This window comes from Erpetoichthys calabaricus, chromosome 11 (genome assembly GCF_900747795.2).
Source record: "Erpetoichthys calabaricus chromosome 11, fErpCal1.3, whole genome shotgun sequence".
In the NCBI taxonomy this organism is placed as follows: domain Eukaryota; kingdom Metazoa; phylum Chordata; class Cladistia; order Polypteriformes; family Polypteridae; genus Erpetoichthys; species Erpetoichthys calabaricus.
This window is the reverse complement of record NC_041404.2, coordinates 123,871,071-123,891,933: the sequence shown is the minus strand read 5'-3', so window position 1 is coordinate 123,891,933 and position 20,863 is coordinate 123,871,071. Positions and strand designations below refer to the sequence as shown.

Genomic DNA, 20,863 nt, shown 5'->3' with positions numbered 1-20,863 from the left:
TATATTAAAGTGGGCTAGTTTTTATTTTAATTTTACACAGGTATAGGAAGGACCCAAATAGGCCTGCATAGTTCAGTTTAATTTATTTCAAAGTAGCCCTACACATGCACACTGCACTTCTGTTTGTTGTATTCCGTGGTTGTAACATGTAAAATCTAAAAAAAGATTAAAACTTTTAAAAGTTTATAAGCTGTGTTATGTTTTGCGGCTCCAGACTATTTTTCTTTGGAGGAAGGGGGGGCAAAATGGCTCTTTTGATAGTGAAGGTTGCAGATCCCTGGCTTAGATGAAGAAAATATTGTCATCATAAACTCATAAATACTTTTCAGAGGTTGCTTCCATTGAGACTGCATCTCCTATCTTGTATTTATAATTGATGTTCTTTTTGCTCATGTGCAGCACTTTGCACTTTTCTACAATAAATTACATTTTCAAGTGATCACCCAGTTCAGTCGTAAAGCTTGTCCATGTCATTGTGGTTTGTTTTTTGTTTTTTTTTTCTTCCTCCTCTGTGTCACCCATTGCTCCAGTTTTAGTATTATCTGCAAACTGCACAAGTAAACTAAATATATCAAAATCTGTCATTAATGTAAATCAGGAAAAGTAATAGTCCCAGGAGAGACGCCCAAGGGACTCCACCGATGACCTCACTCCACGTGCAGCATTCTGCTCTTGTGTGTTCTCTTTTGTCTCCTTCTAGTTAACCAACTAGAGATCTAGTTTTGCAGGTTACCTCTGATGCCTGCAGCTTCTGGTTTTAGAATGTATCTTTGAAGGATTACATCAACTGTTTTTTGAAAGTCTAAGAAAATGATCTTGTATGCTTTTGCATTTTTTTTCCATTACTGAAGTTGCCTGTTCAAAAAATCTGAAACATTGGTTTGGCAAGATCCTCTCATAACTCTGTGCCTCTGCAAGTGACCTACATTTTAATTTAGAATTTAATTAGATGTGACCTACATTTTCATTTAAAAGCCTGAGTATCTATAAGAGGCAGAGGTAGTGTTTGGGTATTTGCAAGAATAAAGCAGTTTTATAAATTTTGTTTCTTACCTGAGCAATCAGTATTGGAATTGAAAGCCAACAGTCTGCCTTTGTATCTTGCATCACCTCTAGTGACCTAGTGCTGAGCTCCTGGGTGTCTTGCTGGCTACTGAGATGTTACTAGATTGACCTTTCTTGAACAGTAGGCAGCAGCTCTTAGACAGACTAGATACGTAGCGATGCAAACAGATAGGGGAGGTTACAGGGTGCTTTCCAATGTTAAATGCCCTGTCCTGCAAATGCAGGTGGTTGCTTTGCAGGTACAAAGGAGTCTGAGACTGCAGAGGTGTCAGAGGAGGACAACACTGCTGACAGCATAGCAGCCACAATTATTTCAGAAGACCCCCACACTGTGCTTGTTGAGTTCTCCTCAGTGGTGGCCGACACACAGGAATATATCATTGAGGTAAGTAAACTTGGGGTCGTGGATGTCACAGCCCTTTACATTTTCTGCCTAAAGTTCAGGATCTTATTTCTGTCTTTTTCTGTGCAGGCCCCAGGAGAGAGTGCAGCAGGAGTTGAAGAGACTGAACTGATCCATGATGACCAGCAGCAGGTGTGGCTTCTTACTTAACAGTTTAGTGAGGATAATAGCATGACACTGAAAGTGTGTTATAGAGTCCAACTCAAACAAGAGTATCATTAGTAGCCATCTTTGTATAAAGCAAGTTTAGATAGTAAAAAGAGTAGATTCCAAGAATGAATTTAATATGTAAGCAGGGTTTTTTTTTTATTTTTTAAATACAGTGCATCCAGAAAGTATTCACAGCGCATCACTTTTTCCACATTTTGTTATGTTACAGCCTTATTCCAAAATGGATTAAATTCATTTTTTTTCCCTCAGAATTCTACACACAACACCCCATAATGACAATGTGAAAAAAGTTTACTTGAGATTTTTGCGAATTTATTAAAAATAAAAAAAATTGAGAAAGCACATGTACATAAGTATTCACAGCCTTTGCCATGAAGCTTGAAATTGAGCTCAGGTGCATCCTGTTTCCCCTGATCATCCTTGAGATGTTTCTGCAACTTAATTGGAGTCCACCTGTGGTAAATTCAGTTAATTGGACATGATTTGGAAAGGCACACACCTGTCTATATAAGGTCCCACAGTTGACCGTTCATGTCGGAGCACAAACCAAGCATGAAGTCAAAGGAATTGTCTGTAGACCTCCGAGACAGGATTGTCTCGAGGCACAAATCTGGGGAAGGTTACAGAAACATTTCTGCTGCTTTGAAGGTCCCAATGAGCACAGTGGCCTCCATCATCCGTAAGTGGAAGAAGTTCGAAACCACCAGGACTCTTACTAGAGCTGGCCGGCCATGTAAACTGAGCGATCGGGGGAGAAGGGCCTTAGTCAGGGAGGTGACCAAAAACCCGATGGTCACTCTGTCAGAGCTCCAGTGGTCCTCTGTGGAGAGAGGAGAACCTTCCATAAGGACAACCATCTCTGCAGCAATCCACCAATCAGGCCTGTATGGTAGAGTGGCCAGACGGAAGCCACTCCTTAGTAAAAGGCACATGGCAGCCCGCCTGGAGTTTGCCAAAAGGCACCTGAAGGACTCTCAGACCATGAGAAAGAAAATTCTCTGGTCTGATGAGACAAAGATTGAACTCTTTGGTGTGAATGCCAGGCATCATGTTTGGAGGAAACCAGGCACCGCTCATCACCAGGCCAATACCATCTCTACAGTGAAGCATGGTGGTGGCAGCATCATGCTGTGGGGATGTTTTTCAGCGGCAGGGACTGGGAGACGAGTCAGGATAAAGGGAAAGATGACTGCAGCAATGTACAGAGACATCCTGAATGAAAACCTGCTCCAGAGCGCTCTTGACCTCAGATTGGGGCGACGGTTCATCTTTCAGCAAGACAATGACCCTAAGCACATAGCCAAGATATCAAAGGAGTGGCTTCAGGACAACTCTGTGAATGTCCTTGAGTGGCCCAGACTTGAATTCAATTGAACATCTCTGGAGAGATCTTAAAATGGCTGTGCACCGACGCTTCCCATCCAACCTGATGGAGCTTGAGAGGTGCTGCAAAGAGGAATGGGCGAAACTGGCCAAGGATAGGTGTGCCAAGCTTGTGGCATCATATTCAAAAAGACTTGAGGCTGTAATTGCTACCAAAGGTGCATCGACAAAGTATTGAGCAAAGGCTGTGAATACTTATGTACATGTGATTTCTCAGTTTTTTTATTTTTAATAAATTTGCAAAAACCTCAAACTTTTTTCACGTTGTCATTATGGGGTGTTGTGTGTAGAATTCTGAGGAAAAAAATGAATTTAATCCATTTTGGAATAAGGCTGTAACATAACAAAATGTGGAAAAAGTGATGCGCTGTGAATACTTTACGGATATACTGTAAGTGTCCACAATAGGGGGAAGCCAGAAATAATATTTTGTAATGATCAAGGTAAATCTAAGGGTGTACTCACACTGAGCACATTTATTCTGTACCGTGCCCAAGCATTACTGCCCCCCCCTCCTTACACCCCCACTGGCCTGCACTCACACTGCACTTAACTTTCTGGGCCTGGGCAGACTTTTTCATAACCATGTGACTTTGTGTAAAGCCAAAACAAGATCCAAACACCAAGTGACAGCATGCATGTCAAAATGATCTCCCTATTATAAAAAAAAAAAAAATCTTGGGAGGGGGAGACTAGGGAGACGAGACGTGATCTCGGAAGACAAATTAACGTCATGCAAGTGACACTTTAACATCACGTGAGACAAGGCAGTAGGACATCTCCTCATCTAGCAGTTGTTGGAATGCATTTGGCAGACACACTTCATGTGCTCCCAGCTCTTAAAACATTGACAAGCGACAAGCAGAACATGCAGCAGCAACAAGCCAGCAGATGATCCGAACGCTTCTCCTTAGCGTGCGTTCAGCCACCCCCACCCACCATTCACAACGCTAGCGGCAGAGATGCGAATTGACAAAAGGACAGCTGCTGTACAGGCTTTTAAATGATTGATGCGCAGCGTGACAAAGAGAACACGCAACTCGACAGCAGCTGAACGAACGGCATCTCCTTAGCGCAAGTTTAGCTGCCTCCCCTTCACAATGCAAGCAGTGTTATACGTCCTGCGAGAAAGAGATATAACCACACCCAGGGTGGAAATAAAGGACAAGTATTGTTTTTACAAAATTTTTAAAGTAAAAGTGAAAATAATGTAACAATTCCCATGAAAGTAACGATCTCTTTAAATTGTATATCTGATAAACCAAACCCGGGGGTGAGCGAGCGAAGCGAGCAGGGGGCAGAACCCCCTAGTTTTACTTATTTTGTGGTTGGTTTGGAGTCATGTAGGGTAGGATAACGCTCTACCCTCTTATAGATTTGTTGAGTGTGCAGCACAGTGTCTTGCTGTTAATCGTGCTGCATGTACGAGAAGATTTTTAGGGAGACAAATGATGTTAAGGGAGGAAATTGCATCTTTTCTTGCCAACTACAGTTCACGTTCATGTATAAGGTGAGAAAAAAAAAAAACAGGTTTTTATTAGTGCATTTCTCATTTCATTCAATATTGAGTTATCTGACTTGTCATATCATTGATGTCATGTCCGTTTTCCATGCTAAGGCATGTTTAGCAATCACATTGTTCCCGAATGTGCTCAGGCCCAAGTAGGCCTAGCATGGAGTAATCACATTAGGACAATTGTGCTCAGGCACAGAACAAATTGCCAGTGTGAGTACATCCTAAAATTTACAGCTTATTAAAGTATTAGGATCCAGTGATTACAGTGTTTGGGTAGAGAAAATCTGTAATAAATAAAACTTTCATATAGTATAATACAAAAACCTGAATAAACCCAATACACAATTTTTTTAAACTATCAATTTCTTTGGTTTTGATGTGAAGGATAAAAGTTCACTAACACTTACATCAGCCATGTGAAAAGCTACAGCCCCATTAGTCACTTAGTCAACCAATGAACCAAATTTAAATAACGGGTTAAACTAAGCTAGGCACATCTCACTGCTGCCATCCGTATTGAATCTAAACATCACTTAAACAGAACCTTTTCAGGAATGCAAAGTGGACTAAAAATTCTCCACAAGCAGCATGCCATGCTTTGATTAAAACAAATTACAGTGGAACTATGAAAGAAAGAAAGTTGGCTGAAATACAGTATATCCATCAGGAAAGGTTTACAAAGTAACCTCCAAAACCTTGCGACTCCAGCAAACCACTCTGAGAGCCATCATCTTCAAATAGAGACAGTTTGAAACAGTGTGAAGTCTGGCCTATCAAAATTGCTCCAAGAGTGCATGGGAAAACTCATCAAGAAAGTTATAAAAGGACCTAGATGTACAGGCCTGCCTCAGCTCAGTTAATGACCGCTCTCATGATTCCACCATTTGAAAGACATTGGGCAAGAATGGCAGAGTTGCAAGGCAAAAACCACTAACTGATTAACAAGAGGAACATGAAGGCTCATTAAACATTTGCCCAAAAACTACCTTGATTGCCCTCAAAACGTTTGGAAAAATGGGTCCTGTTACATCTGGTGTAAAGCTAACTGGGCTTTCCACAGTTATAACATCATATCATGCCCACAGTCAAACATGGTAGTAGTGGGATGATGTTCACATTTAACAATGGCAACTACAGACTCCAAAGGGTGGAAGTAAGTCGAGGTATCTTATGAACCCATGAAACACCCGTGAGGAATCAAGAACACCTCTAACACCAGTTGTGTCAAACATTATGGTGCCCTGAAATGGGGAGAGCGGGTAGAAAAATTGTTGCCATTTCTACATGGTGTGACTGAAATGTATGCAAATACTCTTAAAAGAAAGTCTGCAAAGTGCGCTTTAATCACATCGGCATTTTTTCATTTGTAATTTTAAACTGTGAAGCAAATGGGTAAACCAAAGAAAATGTGTCATTGTTCTAAACATTACTGAAGGCACTGTATGTAGTATACCTAGACTGAAATTTTAGTAATAGTTTAAATAAATTGTTTTTTCAGTATTGTAGTAAGAGGATATTCTTCATCTAGAGTGTGAGTGATATGCTAGTAACTACAGGTATGTAGTGGAAATAGTGAGTAATTTGGAGATTATAAGGAGCACAGTGGAACTACAATTAAACATCCATTATCCAACCCGATATATCCTAACTACAGGGTCATGGAGGCCAATCCCAGCCAACACAGGGCGCAAGGCAGGAAATAAACCCCAGGCAGGGTGCCAGCCCACTGCAGGGCACACACACACCCACACACCAAGCACACACTAGGGACAATTTAGAATCGCCAGTCCACCTAACCTGCATGTCTTTGGACTGTGGGAGGAAACCCACACAGACACGGGGAGAACATGCAAACTCCACGCAGGGAAGACCTGGGAAGCGAACTCGGGTCTCCTAACTGCGAGGCAGCAGTGCTACCCACTGCACCACCGTGCCGCCCTACAATTAAACATACATAAACATAGTAAATCTAGGGCTTAAAGAATCATGCAAATACTTTATAATCACTAATTTCTCTAAGCACCACAAGGGAAAAAAAAATAGTACTGCCTTTAAATTCTGCATTTTTGTTCATTTACTGTTGTATGTTACCAAACTTTGTAAAGCTGAATTTCTAATGTGTATATTCTTTATATACTCCTCAAACATTTCCCCTCATTTCCGATGCCATTTTGTGAGAGAATTTGCTTAGACTTTGTAGATTGTAGCAGTAAGTTTGCCTCTGTCAGCCATCCTGTGCATCTGTTTCTCTCAAACAAGAACAAATAGTGTGAGGTGTTTGGCTTGTTTTTTTGTGTTTATATACAAAATGTATGCTTTTAGTATGGGGACAATGCATTACTTTACCAACGTGGCTACAAAAAATGGTCAAATAAATGTAACGGGCGCACACCACTCTGAATGGCCATGAACATCAACCCACTGATGAGAAGTGGCAAGTAGCTAGGACTATTGTTCTTACTGACAGAAGAATAATGCTTTATAGCAACAAGAGGTTATGCCTTTTCAAATGATAAGGAGAAAAAAACCTGTGAATAATAGTCTGTACACTCGGCCAGAAAACCTTTTAATGTCTAATGCCATTTAGATGTTTGTAGACTGAGGAGATGAATATATTGAAAAATCCAAACAAGTGATATTTCATTTATATGCTGGAGTTTTCCCAGAGTAGATTTGAATATGAGTGGAGGGTTTGTCTGAACTTTGATCATTAGCCTTTAAAGGGGGGGGGGTATGGTGCCACCTTATGAAAAGCTTTATGAAGGTCAAAGTAAAGAAGCTGAAAATTCAGGTTGGATCACACACTGAAAGCGAGTTATGATATGAAGAATTGTTCCCAAGTGTATTGAGGTTAAGTGGGATCATGCAGGGGTCAGTGCTGAGAACCATTTTTTAATTTTTATTTTATATAAATGGCATAAAACAAATGTTCTGAAAGACACACAATTAGATGAAGAGATGTTGTACAGTCAGCACAATTCTGACTGAAGGAGCTGCACATAATTCAGATGTAGGACAGATGTCTAACAAATGTTTAATGTGCATGCATAAAGGTGGCAGTATTTGATGTAAATATACACTCAAGGGTCTGGAGCTTGAATCTGTGCCTTTTTAAGAAAGAATTGGGAGTTCAATTGGAGACCTTCAAATCCCTACATGAAAAAAATGATGAGCCATTTTGGGTCAATCTCCTGTTTAAGTCTTAAAACTGCAGTTATTTTTATTTTAAATATAAGTTGTTGTTTGTGGACAAATTAACTTTGTTTTCTCTGTTTTTAGGTGGGCAGCCATATTATGAAAGTAGTCCAGCAGATAGTAAATCAAGCCAGTTCTGGTCACCAGATAATTGTTCAAAATCTTACCGTGGATGAAAACACAGATGTGGCAGAAGATGGCGGGGACACCATTACCATAGCCACGCCAGAAAGTCTGACAGAGCAGGTGGCTATGACACTGGCATCCGCTATTGGAGAAGGTACCATCCTGACCACAGAGGGCAATTTGGAAGCTGCTGAGGGAACAGTTACAATGTTGGCCTCTCAGGACATTGAAGTGATGGAACATGCAGAAGAGTATGTCATAGCCACGCCAGAGGAAGTAGAGATACAGACAGTCATTGTGTAACCACTAGGGTGAGGTCCTGGTATTTGTAGCTGACCACCTGTACTGCTGTCCTAACTTTGTTTACAGCACTCGTGACCATGCATATTGTGCCTGGTTGGCTGAACTCTTGGGGCTGAGATGACTGAAAAGAGCTTATTTCAATAGAAAAAGAACATTTCAACAACAGTTGTCACCTAAGAGAGTCCTAAAAGGAGCTGAAGGGTTTTGACATTTACATCCACATCATGCCCGAATGTGGCTGACATAGCAGATAATGATCTCTACTGGTCGACAGTCGACTGGATCAAAGTGCCTTGGATAAGAAACTCGAGCAGCGCCAATATGAAGCACACGGCCCCTGAGCTAGCAGGATGGACCCTTCCTTAGGATGTGCGTCAGCTGCAGTAGCTTTGGCTAATCTGAGTGAAGGTATGGAGGGACTGACCATGCCACTGTTTACAAGTGTACAGAATGGATTCCTGAAAGGAATAATGACTGCCATAGCTTTGAATTGCATTGCCTTGAACAGAGTGTGTTAATAAATCAGAGACTTCTTTTATATAAATATATTTATATATTTTGGTCTATCAAAACATCTTTTCTCCCCATTCCCTTACCATGATTGATAAATAAGTGTACTGATTGTTCTCATGTTTTTACAGCTTTCTTTGGAAAAACTGCAACTCGGGCTCCTTGCTGAAAGGGGAATGTCCAAGTCATGTTGGCGCCTATACCACACAGAACACACACATCAACACCTAGGAAAAGTCTGCCATACGGCCTGTAACTCAAGATGTTCTACCAGCTGAGCTGTATTCAATGGACAATAAAAACAGCAACTGTTGCATAAAAATATTCCATAATAGCACTGACTGTGACAGACCCCCACCTCAGCTTATTTTAGGCATCACCATCAGTTGCTTTTCTTCTCAGAAGTGTTGACAGGTTGAAAGATCTCTTTCAGATTGGCCACAAGTCCCTTAAAGTAAATGTTCCCTTGCGAGTTATGAAGGTGATGGCACAATACTAAACTTCTCAGCTTGTACCACTCATTGGAGGTCTTGTTACTAAGAGACAGGTAGAAGTGGAAAAATGTGTATCCCACCAGCAACAGGAAGAGGAAGATCAGAAAACCCAGCATGAAGACAATTCGAGGGAATGTCAGGAACAGATGCTGTGAAAGACATGAGGGAAATTGGATATGTTTAGAGCAAAAACGCTAAAGTTAAAATATCTGAGCTCATCACTTTTCTTTATTATATAATGTGTATGATGAAGTGAAAGAAATCCAACAATAAGCCTGGTTGGTTAATAAGTGGGTGGGGAGGCTGACAATTGTCTTGCTTTGTCAATTTTGCGTAGCTCTATCTCTGTCCTTACTTTTATTTTTAACATAAGTCAGCCTTCTGTGTCAAATGGAACTCCCAAGTATACTGGTCGGGCAATCTACACACCCACTCAAGCTTATATTTTTACATCTTTCAGTGGCTGGACTAGCATCACGTTATTTATTTTCCATTACAGAAATGCATAAACCTTGACCTCCAGCCATGGAGTTATTTTGGTTTTGATGCAACATATGGAGGCTATAAATGTACATTGAGCATTCCTTAAGAGAACCCTGTTCGGAATGGTGCATGTCTGATGGAAGAACTTCTACTGAACGTCCATTACCTGAATGATGAAGAGAAGCCCAACTGGATGTGTCAGTCCGCTGTTGTCAATGTAGGTTGCATTGATGAGATCTGAACTAAGCACCGCCTGCAAGAGTAGCCCACCTGTCAACAAAGTAACACTTGCTACTGCAGCCGTCAGCGTGACCAAGTAAGCAAGGAAGTATTTAAGATTGAGAGCACCAATGCAGTTGTTCACCCAGACACAGTGGTGATCAAAACGATGAACACATCTGTTGCAGATCCCTGTGGGTAGGAAGAAGATATGTGTATTTCAAAGTAAGACTTTCATAGTCATGCCATCTGAGTAGGCTATGCACCCAGGTATTGGTAATCTTGACTCAACCCCTTTTGCTTTGCCTAGTAAGCAACCAAAATCAATTTAGCTATTATCAGCCTAAAACATTAATCACTAAAACCACTAGTCATCATCAAACCAGAGGAAATGGCATTCTAGACTAAAAGGTAAATCCAGAGGACGAGAGTGACTTAATGTTCAACATGCTTGTTCTAAACACATGCGACTCTACACTAAATCGACATACACTTATAACCCTAGCTGACACCATCACATTCTTCCTTTTCATACTACTTTTTTCCAGTACCCACAGCCCATCTCCCTAAAACCCAGATACTCAAATTCTTTATGGCCATACAGCAGTGCTTTGAACGAGCTGGCTTCACAAATTCACATGTGGGGCAGGATGTGGCTTCCCGGAACATTAATCCATCATATGGATACACTTGAAGAAGTTGGCCATGATTGGACCTTTTGATAGTGCCTGTGGAATTGAAAAATAAAACAGAACAGAGGAATCATATTAAGGCCTAGAGGAGGCTGTAAACACCAGTAACAACCAAAAGACTTGCTCAAACTGACCAATACATTAAAACATCTTGCTCAAAACCTCAACAATGTGGCAGTCAGAAATGGCAGTACTGTACACTTATTGGCCATAAAGTCTGGCTGACTGCCCCTTCCTATATTCTTCAGAGAATTCTTGTTTGGTGTAAGACCCTGCATGCCAACTGCTGCCTGAGCTGGATGTGGGATTTCAGAATTCTTGCAAAATGAAATGAGGTATGCTCTGGGCCAGGAGTCTCAAACTGAGTTCCTAGAGGTTTTCAGGCCAGCCACTTCTACAATTAGCAGCCAATGGTATATACTCTGTTGCCTCTACTTTCATTTATTAGCTTTTTAAAATTGTAAAACTTTTTTCCCCCCCTTAATATGTGGTATACTGATGTAATTATATGGCTTGACAATGCACATTCTTAGACACATTGGGCATTTCTTATATTGTTCAGATTATTTTCCTGGGAGCATCTTCTTTGTTTTTAGACCAGATATGGCCCTGTCTTTACTGTTAACTGTCAGATATTTAAAGAAAAACAATTTAGGGTCTGGATTTTAAAAAGCGAGTCAATTAAAAATCAAGGTATGTTCCACTGGCAACAATAATTAGCTACTCATTAAAAAACAGGCTGGATTAAAAACGTGGAGCCACTGCAGCCCTTGCGGATTTAAGTTTCACATCCACTCTCCAGGCCTCGAGTGCCGCAGTGGCTACAGGTTTTCATTCTAACCCTTTTCCTAATCATTGATCAGTTTTCACTGCTAATTAACTTTTTCCCCATCACTTTAATAGCCCTGTTAGAAGAGTTCAGCCCTCTGAATTGATTCCTTTCTTCATTAAATGACAGCCAAGCAGAAATGAGATGTGAAACGAGCTAACAGATGACCAGCTAAACTGGGGCTTCAAACTCCAACCAATTTCACTCCAATCACTTTCTTAATGAGAAGCCAATTCTTGCTGTTAATTAAACCCGTTATTTAACTCCATGGCTTGTTGCTGCTCTCATTCTGCCACAGCACACACTTCAAAAACTGTTGTTTTTCTGTTCTTTCTAAGAGCACCGTCAAAATGTTTTGGTGACCTGAGAGATCAACCCTACCAAGACCATCACCTCTCTTTAATTTCAGATATTGTGTAATGGGCACAAGGGAGCTGGTCATGTGGTGGCTTGTTTTGTGTCTCATTATTGTTTGGCTGCTAATTAAAGAAAAACAACTATGGGGCCTGAGTCAAGTTAATTAAATGAAGTAATCAGCAGCAAAAACTGGTCACTAATTAAGAAGATGGTAAGAATGAAAACCTGCAGCCACTGCGGCACTCGAGGCCTGGAGTTCGCCACCCCTGCTCTAGGCAAATCAGCACACGATCTCTATCTTGCACCCTGTCAGCTCTCACACTTGAGAACATTGTAACACCTGCAGGCCACTTCTTTTCCCATACAGCATGACTGAAATACAATACAATACAATTTACTTGTGTATAGCCCAAAATCACACAAGAAGTGCTGCAATGGGCTTTAACAGGCCCTGCCTTTTGATAGCCCCCCAGCACCAAAACAAACTCCCAAAAAAAACCTTCTAGGGCAGGGGTAGGCAACGTCGGTCCTGGTGAGCCGCAGTGGCTACAGGTTTTCATTCCAACCCAATTGCTTAATTAGAAACCAATCATTGCCAATCGCAGACCTTATTTAATTTTATGGCTTGTTAGTCTGTGCAATGTAAGGCTCTTATAATCGTAGATTTTTTTCCTTTCCAAAGATATCATCCAAAAGATATGAAGCCTAAAACAGATCATTTTCAGTCTGTCACATTTTTCTATTAAGTGTTTTATTAAATCAAACCGTGCATGATGAACACACACAGATGTAATTGGAAAAAAGCTAGCTGGAGAACTGCTGGCTGCTTTGTCTTTTACATCTTATTGCTAATAAGGAGCAATTAAAACACTGAATGCAGCAGTTTAAGATTGAAATAAGCAATTAAGGTTGGAGAACCTTAACAAGCGAGACCACTAAAATGAAGCATCAAAATGTCACTTAAGCAATATGTGCTTCATCAGCAATAATTGAGTTCTCGTTAAGGAACTGGGTTGGAACAAAAACCTGCACATACTGCGGCTCACCAGGACCGACGTTGCCTACCCCTGTTCTAGGGAAAAAATGGAAAAAAACCTTGGGAAAGGCAGTTCAAAGAGAGAGACCCCTTTCTAGGTAGGTTGGGCGTGCAGTGGGTGTCAAAAAAAGGGGGTGAACACAAGTAAACCTCAATACAATATAACAGTGCAATATAAATACAGAGTACAGAGCAGAATTCAACAGTAGATGATATTACATAATACAATTTGGATTTGAAAATGTTTTAATGTTAGTCCCAAGCTAGGGTGGGAAGTGTAACTGTTTACCAGGATCTTTGGTGCTGCATCTATAGAAGAAATAGGTCTTCACCGCAAACAGCCAATAAGGCCACAGGAGGCCGTTAATTCCAAATCCCATTTCTCTGCAGTAACCAAAAACTTCAAAAGTAAACTCCCCATACACAGCTGCCTCCAGCATGAAGTGTAGGGCAACAAACAAACGGTTTCTGAAAGAGAAGAAAAAAAAAAGCCCAGAGTCAGTTTCTGACTTATTGGCTCAACCCCCACCACCAAATCAGCCGGCTACTCACTGCTGGTGGAAAAGACGATGGAACGCACCACGTAGTGTTGTCTGCAGCCATTCTGGCAGAAAAAGGGAAGAGACCTGGTCAGGAAAAAAACAAAGCCTTCAAAAGGGACAGGATGCATACCAATGCAAAGAAAATGTTGTTTCATATGTAGCAGTGAAAATAAGAAAAGGCCCCTCATCTACCCCACCATAACAAATATGGATGTGTTGTGGCAAACGCCGCCAGTACTGTACAGAAGCTGGAATTACTCATGTTTCAATCCACAAGCCATGGCAGACAGGGGTCCTGCTGTAAACAGACCAGTACAAATAATGGCTTCAGTGAGACATCTGACACTGCAAAGTAGGCCGTGGCCTTGAGCCAGCTTCTCAGACAATTAGGCTAATTAAGTAGCCTGGAATGAAAGGGACAGAACACTGCTGGTTTTTGGATGTGCGGTGACAACTCAGTGAAACTCGGATAAATAAGGCTTTCAGTTTCTTGGCATGTAGTTGAACTGCCAAAATGTGGTCCATGGTGTGTTTTTTTTTTTTTTATTTGAGAATTTGAGATCCAAGGGATTTCATAGAAAACTTATCAGTTTAGTTAGTTCTTACACACTGCCTCCTCTAACTAGATAAGAGTTTGTAAAATCCAAAATGAGAACACAAATTGCCATAAAGTAAGCACCCATTCATTTTCTAACCTGCTAATCCAGTTCATGGTCTCTGTGAGTTACTACCTATGCCAACAGCATTGGACACAAGGCAGAAATTTATCCTGCATATTATACAGTTAGGTCCATAAATATTTGGACAGAGACAATTTTTTTCTCATTTTGGTTCTGTACATTACCACAATGAATTTTAAATGAAACAACTTAGATGCAGTTGAAGTGCAGACTTTCAGCTTTAATTCAGTTGGGTGAACAAAACGATTGCATAAAAATGTGAGGCAACTAAAGCATTTTTTAACACAATCCCTTCATTTCAGGGGCTCAAAAGTAATTGGACAATTGACTCAAAGACTATTTCATGGGCAGGTGTGGGCAAGTCCGTCGTTATGTCATTATCAATTAAGCAGATAAAAGGCCTGGAGTTGATTTGAGGTGTGGTGCTTGCATGTGGAAGATTTTGCTGTGAATAGACAGCATGCGGTCAAAGGAGCTCTCCATGCAGGTGAAAGAAGCCATCCTTAAGCTGCGAAAACAGAAAAAACCCATCCAAGAAATTGCTACAATATTACGAGTGTCAAAATCTACAGTTTGGTACATCCTGAGAAAGAAAGCAAGCACTGGTGAACTCAGCAACGCAAAAAGACCTGGACGTCCACGGAAGACAACAGTGATGGATGATTGCAGAATCATTTCCATGGTGAAGAGAAACCCCTTCACAACAGCCAACCAAGTGAACAACACTCTCCACGGTGTAGGCATATCGATATCCAAGTCTACCATAAAGAGAAAACTGCATGAGGGTGCACTGCAAGGTGCAAGCCACTCATAAGCCTCAAGAATAGAAAGGCTAGATTCGACTTTGCTAAAGAACATCTAAAAAAGCCAGCACAGTTCTGGAAAAACATTCTTTGGACAGATGAAACCAAGATCAACCTCTACCAGAATGATGGCAAGAAAAAAGTATGGAGAAGGCGTGGAACAGCTCATTATCCAAAGCATACCACATCATCTGTAAAACACGGTGGAAGCAGTGTGATGGCTTGGGCGTGCATGGCTGCCAGTAGCACTGGGACACTAGTGTTTATTGATGATGTGACACAGGACAGAAGCAGCTGAATGAATTCTGAGGTGTTCAGAGACATCTACTGTCTGCTCAAATCCAGCTAAATGCAGTCAAATTGATTGGGCAGCGTTTCATGATACAGATGGACAATGACCCAAAACATACAGCCAAAGCAACCCAGGAGTTTATTAAACAAAGAAGTGGAAAATTCTTGAATGGCCAAGTCAGTCACCTGATCTTAACCCAATTGAGCATGCATTTCACTTGCTGAAGACTAAACTTCAGACAGAAAGGCCCACAAACAAACAGCAACTGAAAGCCACTGCAGTAAAGGCCTGGCAGAACATTTAAAAGGAGGAAACCCAGCATCTGGTGATGTCCATGAGTTCAAGACTTCAGGCTGTCATTGCCAGCAAAGGGTTTTCAACCAAGTATTAGAAATGAACATTTTATTTCCAGTTATTTCATTTGTCCAATTACTTTTGAGCCCCTGAAATGAAGGGATTGTGTTAAAAAATGCTTTAGTTGCCTCACATTTTTATGCAATCATTTTGTTCACCCCACTGAATTAAAGCTGAAAGTCTGCACTTCAACTGCATCGGAGTTGTTTCATTTAAAATTCATTGTGGTAATGTACAGAACCAAAATTAGAAAAAAGTTGTCTCTGTCCAAATATTTATGGACCCAACTGTATCTGTCCACCACTGTGCACACCCACCCACATTCACAACACCAGGCCAACAGCTCAGTCAAGCAAAGGACTGTACAGGAACAGGTCATAATTAGAAAAAACAAAATTGTAATCATAATATGGAATAACAATTATCATCCTCAAACCTGCTTAACCCAATTCAGAGTTGCAGAGTTCACTTACACACTGGAGTCACAGGAACAATCTGGAATTGCTAATTAACATTACTTTAACAGTGCAGGTAGAAAACAGGAGTACCTGAAGGAAACCCCATGCAGAAGATGTGAATCCAAAATGCTGGATCTGTGAGGTGGCAGCACACTGGGTCTGCCTTATGATTTTCTCCTGGTGGGAAATTCCTTTACACAAGCACTCCGTAAAACAAAAATGGATGAAAGATACAAACTATTGGAGTCCTGTGTACTATGTGAATGGATCTGCACTAATACAAATGTAGACACAAGTTAGAGTCATCAGACACAGAGCAGTGTTTCACTCGTCCTCCACAATTTTCTGCTTCTGTGTTATTCCTGTCTACCATGCTTTCTTACTATACTATTCAATTAGGTCCATCCTTTAAAGTTTTTTTTTTCTCTTCATTCATCCATCTTCATAAAACTATGTCTTCTAGAAGTATCAGTCATAAGGCAGGATGCCAGTCCATTACAGGACACACTCACTCATGCACACGCATACACACCTCTGTACTATCAATCTAGAGTATCCCAATAAAGGGTTTGTCTTGCAGATGTGAAAGAAACACTGTAAGGACCTAAAGACAAATACAAGCACAAGGAGATCATGCCAACCCCTTCAGAAGGAGGTTCAAACCCAGTCTCCTGGAGTTAGATTTACAAAACCTGTGTACACACAAAAAGAGGCCCAGAATCTGTGTGTGCAACTTTCCATGCAGAAGTCAGATTTATAAAAGAAAAGCTGATTGGAAAACTTGCATATATTTAAGGCAACTTTGCATCATCCCTATGCAACATATTGGAAAAACTGGGAAATAACACCTTTGATCAAGTAGAGAGATGCAGCCAAATCAGGTAAATGATGACTCATGTATATAATAATCATATCTCTAAGCCATTTTTATATTGTGCGTTTACATGACAAATGTATTAAAGCTTAAAAGTGACAAATATGATGTGCAGGCTCTATTTTACTGTAGTTCTCTTTTAAGAGGGACAATTCCATGTAATTGCACTGAAGAACTTTTTTGGTTTTTCATCAGCTGATTTACGCTACCTGTTGTTAGTTCTCAGGGAACTGGCTGACAGGTCAGCAATACTTAAGCCAAGCTTCACTCCATCATGCCTGCTCTTCTGAAAGTCATCAACTGACCAGCAAGGATCTACATTCAGTTTTTGTATGGTGTGGGTAAACGTACATAAAACATAACATGTTTTTTCCAACACAAAAAGGCAATTTGCAGCAGTGTCCACTTTTCCTAATGTAATTAGGGCAACTGACTGTACTTACATGGCAATAAGTGCAGTAGGCAATAAAGAAGCTGCTTTTTTTTTAACTGTAAGCAGTGACATTCCATTAATGAAGAGTTACCTGTGATGTCAAGATGAGTCTGACAAGCATTGTGGCTCAAAGGCTTGGGTCAATACATGATTCATGTATTTTGAGGCAAGTAGCTTTGGCAGAGATAATGGTACCATATGTGGTGGCAGGTTTGTTGGTAAGGCAACTGGCTGAACCCTCAGTTTTCATATGGCCTATACTATTCATTGTAACAGCAATCATGTCATCACATGTGCCAGGGGCTAAATGTTCCGACACTGCCACCTTACACCTCTCCCCGAACCCCAGAACACAGAGGAGAGGTGCCATAGTGCCATGCTTACACTTGTGCACTCAGTTGTGGACAACAGTATAGGACTAGATGCATCAGTATGGAGACTGCTCTACCAGTCAATGAAGTTCAGCAACATCATGATTGCACATATCTGAGGCTAGGTATCTGCACTGGCAATGGGAAGGTTGCCGGTTCGAATCCCGTAAATGCCAATAGGGACTCTGCTCTGTTGGGCCCTTGAGGAAGGTCCTTAACCTGCAATTGCTGAGCGCTTTGAGTAGTGAGAAAAAGCGCTATATAAATGCAAAGAATTATTATTATTATAGTCCATGTATTATGGTTGTTTCATGGTGGCACATTCATGTACACACACTTAAAAGATGATTGTGATTTAAAAAGGTAAATTGTATAGAAATGTGCATATGCCACATTTTATAAATTAAGATTTTTTTTGGTGTGAACATATTGTGAGGCATGAATCCATGCAAAGTTTTATAAATATGACCCCTGGAGCTCTGAGGCAGCAGCACTATCATTATCTTGTGACACTGTGGTGGCTATGTGGGGCACAATATGACATAATGGCAAGCAGACTAAAAAAGCAAACTGTGTTCAATACATTCCTTAATTATTAGACTGAGACAAAGGTGATGTGCAGACACTCACCTTGGTGGAAAAGTTACCCAGCCTTCCAAGTGATGTCTCCACCTGGCTGGTATATGTGCACATTAGCAAAATGCAGCCCAGAACGACTATGCCATAAATTGCAAATAATGTCAGAAAATCCATTTTGTTATCTGAAACAGAGAAACAAACCACATAAAAAAATGTAAAAAATGTAACTCTTCGGTCGACCTTATATTAATTGTGTCACTCTCGTTTTATTACTCGTCCAATTCAGCAGTGAAATGCGGTGCATCTTCTTTAAATTTGACACGGTAAAACACGGCCAATGCCTAAAAGACGACATTCACAGCAAAAAACGGTGCAAGAAATCGCCATACAGGTACCAGCTCTCTACCCTTCTGAAAAGCACTGAACTACTTTTTCTCCGGTGTGTGACGTGCAAAAGGAGCTACTACCTGGACGGGACGTCAGTCCATCATTGCGTATATTCATTAACACCACCACATTCACACAGGACAGTTGAGAATCTGAATCTTCAGATAAGCCAACTAACAAGACCGGTTCAGCTTTGGGACAAAAACCCCACGTCCACACGAGGAGAACATAGACGGGGCACATCATACACCCGTGGAGCACTTATAGTAACCACGATCGAAAACTAAGGGCGTGCTACTCGGGTTTTATACAATTTTCTTATGGTACGTCTCACTTTAGATATGATAAAAAAAGGAAACTGGACCTATCTGAACTTTGTTTGCCGGTTCACCTCTGCGTTCCGAAGGGGAAAGTTTTCACGGTTGCACCATCGAATTTTCACATCCGGGGAGAAATGTGATTGTTATACTGTCTTTTTCGCTTCCTTGATTGCAAAACATGGAATACATACAGCACTCCAAAATTAAAAACAGTGCAGTGCGAAACACAAGAATTTTTCATTTAGTTTTGACTAACGATCGCGAACTAATACTCTTGAAGGTAGTAGTCATCGCGAGCACGAACTTCCGCTTGGGGGAGAGTTCTGATTGGCTTTTGGTCCGGGAGTGCCCGCCTTTTTCAATGTTCTCGAGGGGCGGAAATGAAAGGTGTCGCGCGTTTGCAGATTAGCCGTGTGTGTCTTTCGAAACCAAAGGGTGGCGCTGTTGGAGACCTTCGCTTTACTGGTTAAGTAGCTCGTAGCTTTTGTGTTATCTCTGTGTTTTCGAACTGCTGAGAGAACGACACAATACAAATGTATCTCAGTAATATAATGTTTGCTCATTTTTAATTTCTGATTTTTATTTTAATTTTATTGATTTTATTGTCATCATTCCATACAAATAGATACATTTTTACAAAAAATAGGATTGAAAACAAATCAACCCCCACCCCAGAGAAACAGAACATAGCCAACGGAGTAAAACTTAGAGCTAATAACAATAAATACATTGATGAGTTTAATAGGGAGCGGATAAAGATAATGGAGAAGAAAAAGAAATGGGAAGAGAATCTACTTCCTCAGTGCTTTAAGAGCTTATTCTAAAATATTATTGATTAGATCCTGTCAGGTTTTGAAAAAGTTCTGCACAGATCCTCTAAGTGAGAATTAGATTTTTTCCAATTTCAAATAATATAAAACATCAGTTATCCACTGACTTAAAAGAGGAGAGTTAGGATTCTTCCAGTTTAGCAAAATAAGTCTGCTCCCCAATAGTGTACTGTAGGCAATCACAATTTGTTTGTCCCCCACTTTAAGCCATAATTTCTGAATTTTTTTAGAAATTCTAGTGTCTTTAGTGTGTTCGATCTTTGTCTGGGATGTTAAGTAAGTGGTAGTTTCTGGAAAAAACGTGCAGTCTTCATACTGAGACATTTAACAATTATAAAAAAAAACCTTTATTGACATATTAAACAACCAATGAAGCACATCTTTTAATATACTTATCCATCTTAAATTTAAGAAATAAAAATGAAGACTATGGAAAAATGAATATAAACAACGAAGAACTGAAAGTCATAAAATACAACAAATATGAGGGTAAAGGAATTATTAAATATCCATTAAATTTTCCTTAATTAAAGTTTTCAATCTTTCAACAGTTCTTTTCTCCACAAAAAATAATCCATCCATCCATCCATTGTCTCCCGCTTATCCGAGGTCGGGTCGCGGGGGCAGCAGCTTGAGCAGAGATGCCCAGACTTCCCTCTCCCCGGCCACTTCTTCTAGCTCTTCCGGGAGAATCCCAAGGCGTTCCCAGGCCAGTCGAGAGACATAGTCCCTCCAGCGTGTCCTGGGTCTTCCCCGGGGCCTCCTCCCGGTTGGACGTGCCTGGAACACCTCACCAGGGAGGCGTCCAGGAGGCATCCTGATCAGATGCCCGAGCCACCTCATCTGACTCCTCTCGATGCGGAGGAGCAGCGGCTCTACTCTGAGCCCCTCCCGGATGACTGAGCTTCTCACCCTATCTTTAAGGGAAAGCCCAGACACCCTGCGGAGGAAACTCATTTCAGCCGCTTGTATTCGCGATCTCGTTCTTTCGGTCACTACCCATAGCTCATGACCATAGGTGAGGGTAGGAACATAGATCGACTGGTAAATTGAGAGCTTCGCCTTGCGGCTCAGCTCCTTTTTCACCACGACAGACCGATGCAACGCCCGCATTACTGCGGATGCCGCACCGATCCGCCTGTCGATCTCACGCTCCAT

The 20,863-nt window shown here is 41.0% G+C and overlaps 2 protein-coding genes across 4 annotated transcripts in view; one reads left to right on the top strand and one right to left on the bottom strand.

The window, feature by feature from the left end:
- The window catches only part of e4f1 (E4F transcription factor 1), a 28,804-nt gene extending 20,098 nt beyond the window's left edge, over positions 1 to 8,706 (top strand). The window contains exons 12-14 of the mRNA XM_028813816.2: positions 1,290 to 1,450; positions 1,538 to 1,600; positions 7,818 to 8,706. Coding sequence (XP_028669649.1) covers positions 1,290 to 1,450; positions 1,538 to 1,600; positions 7,818 to 8,162 — 569 coding nt within the window. The 3' untranslated portion in view covers positions 8,163 to 8,706. The remainder of the gene's footprint in view (positions 1 to 1,289; positions 1,451 to 1,537; positions 1,601 to 7,817) is intronic.
- On the bottom strand, positions 8,373 to 19,172 carry zdhhc4 (zinc finger DHHC-type palmitoyltransferase 4). Of its 3 annotated transcripts, XM_028813817.2 has the most exons (7): positions 18,920 to 19,172; positions 18,220 to 18,350; positions 13,335 to 13,408; positions 13,072 to 13,250; positions 10,471 to 10,596; positions 9,816 to 10,060; positions 8,373 to 9,315 (listed from the first exon to the last, which is right to left on the bottom strand). In XM_028813817.2, the coding sequence occupies exons 2-7, from the start codon at positions 18,340 to 18,342 to the stop codon at positions 9,055 to 9,057; spliced, it is 1,008 nt and encodes a 335-aa protein (XP_028669650.1). In that variant the 5' UTR covers positions 18,343 to 18,350; positions 18,920 to 19,172; the 3' UTR covers positions 8,373 to 9,054. The 3 variants fall into 3 exon arrangements, with proteins under 3 accessions (XP_028669650.1, XP_051789318.1, XP_051789319.1); XM_051933358.1 differs by lacking the exon at positions 18,920 to 19,172 and having other exon boundaries at positions 18,220 to 18,907; XM_051933359.1 differs by lacking the exons at positions 10,471 to 10,596; positions 18,920 to 19,172 and having other exon boundaries at positions 18,220 to 18,909.
- Between the last annotated feature and the right edge of the window lie 1,691 nt (positions 19,173 to 20,863).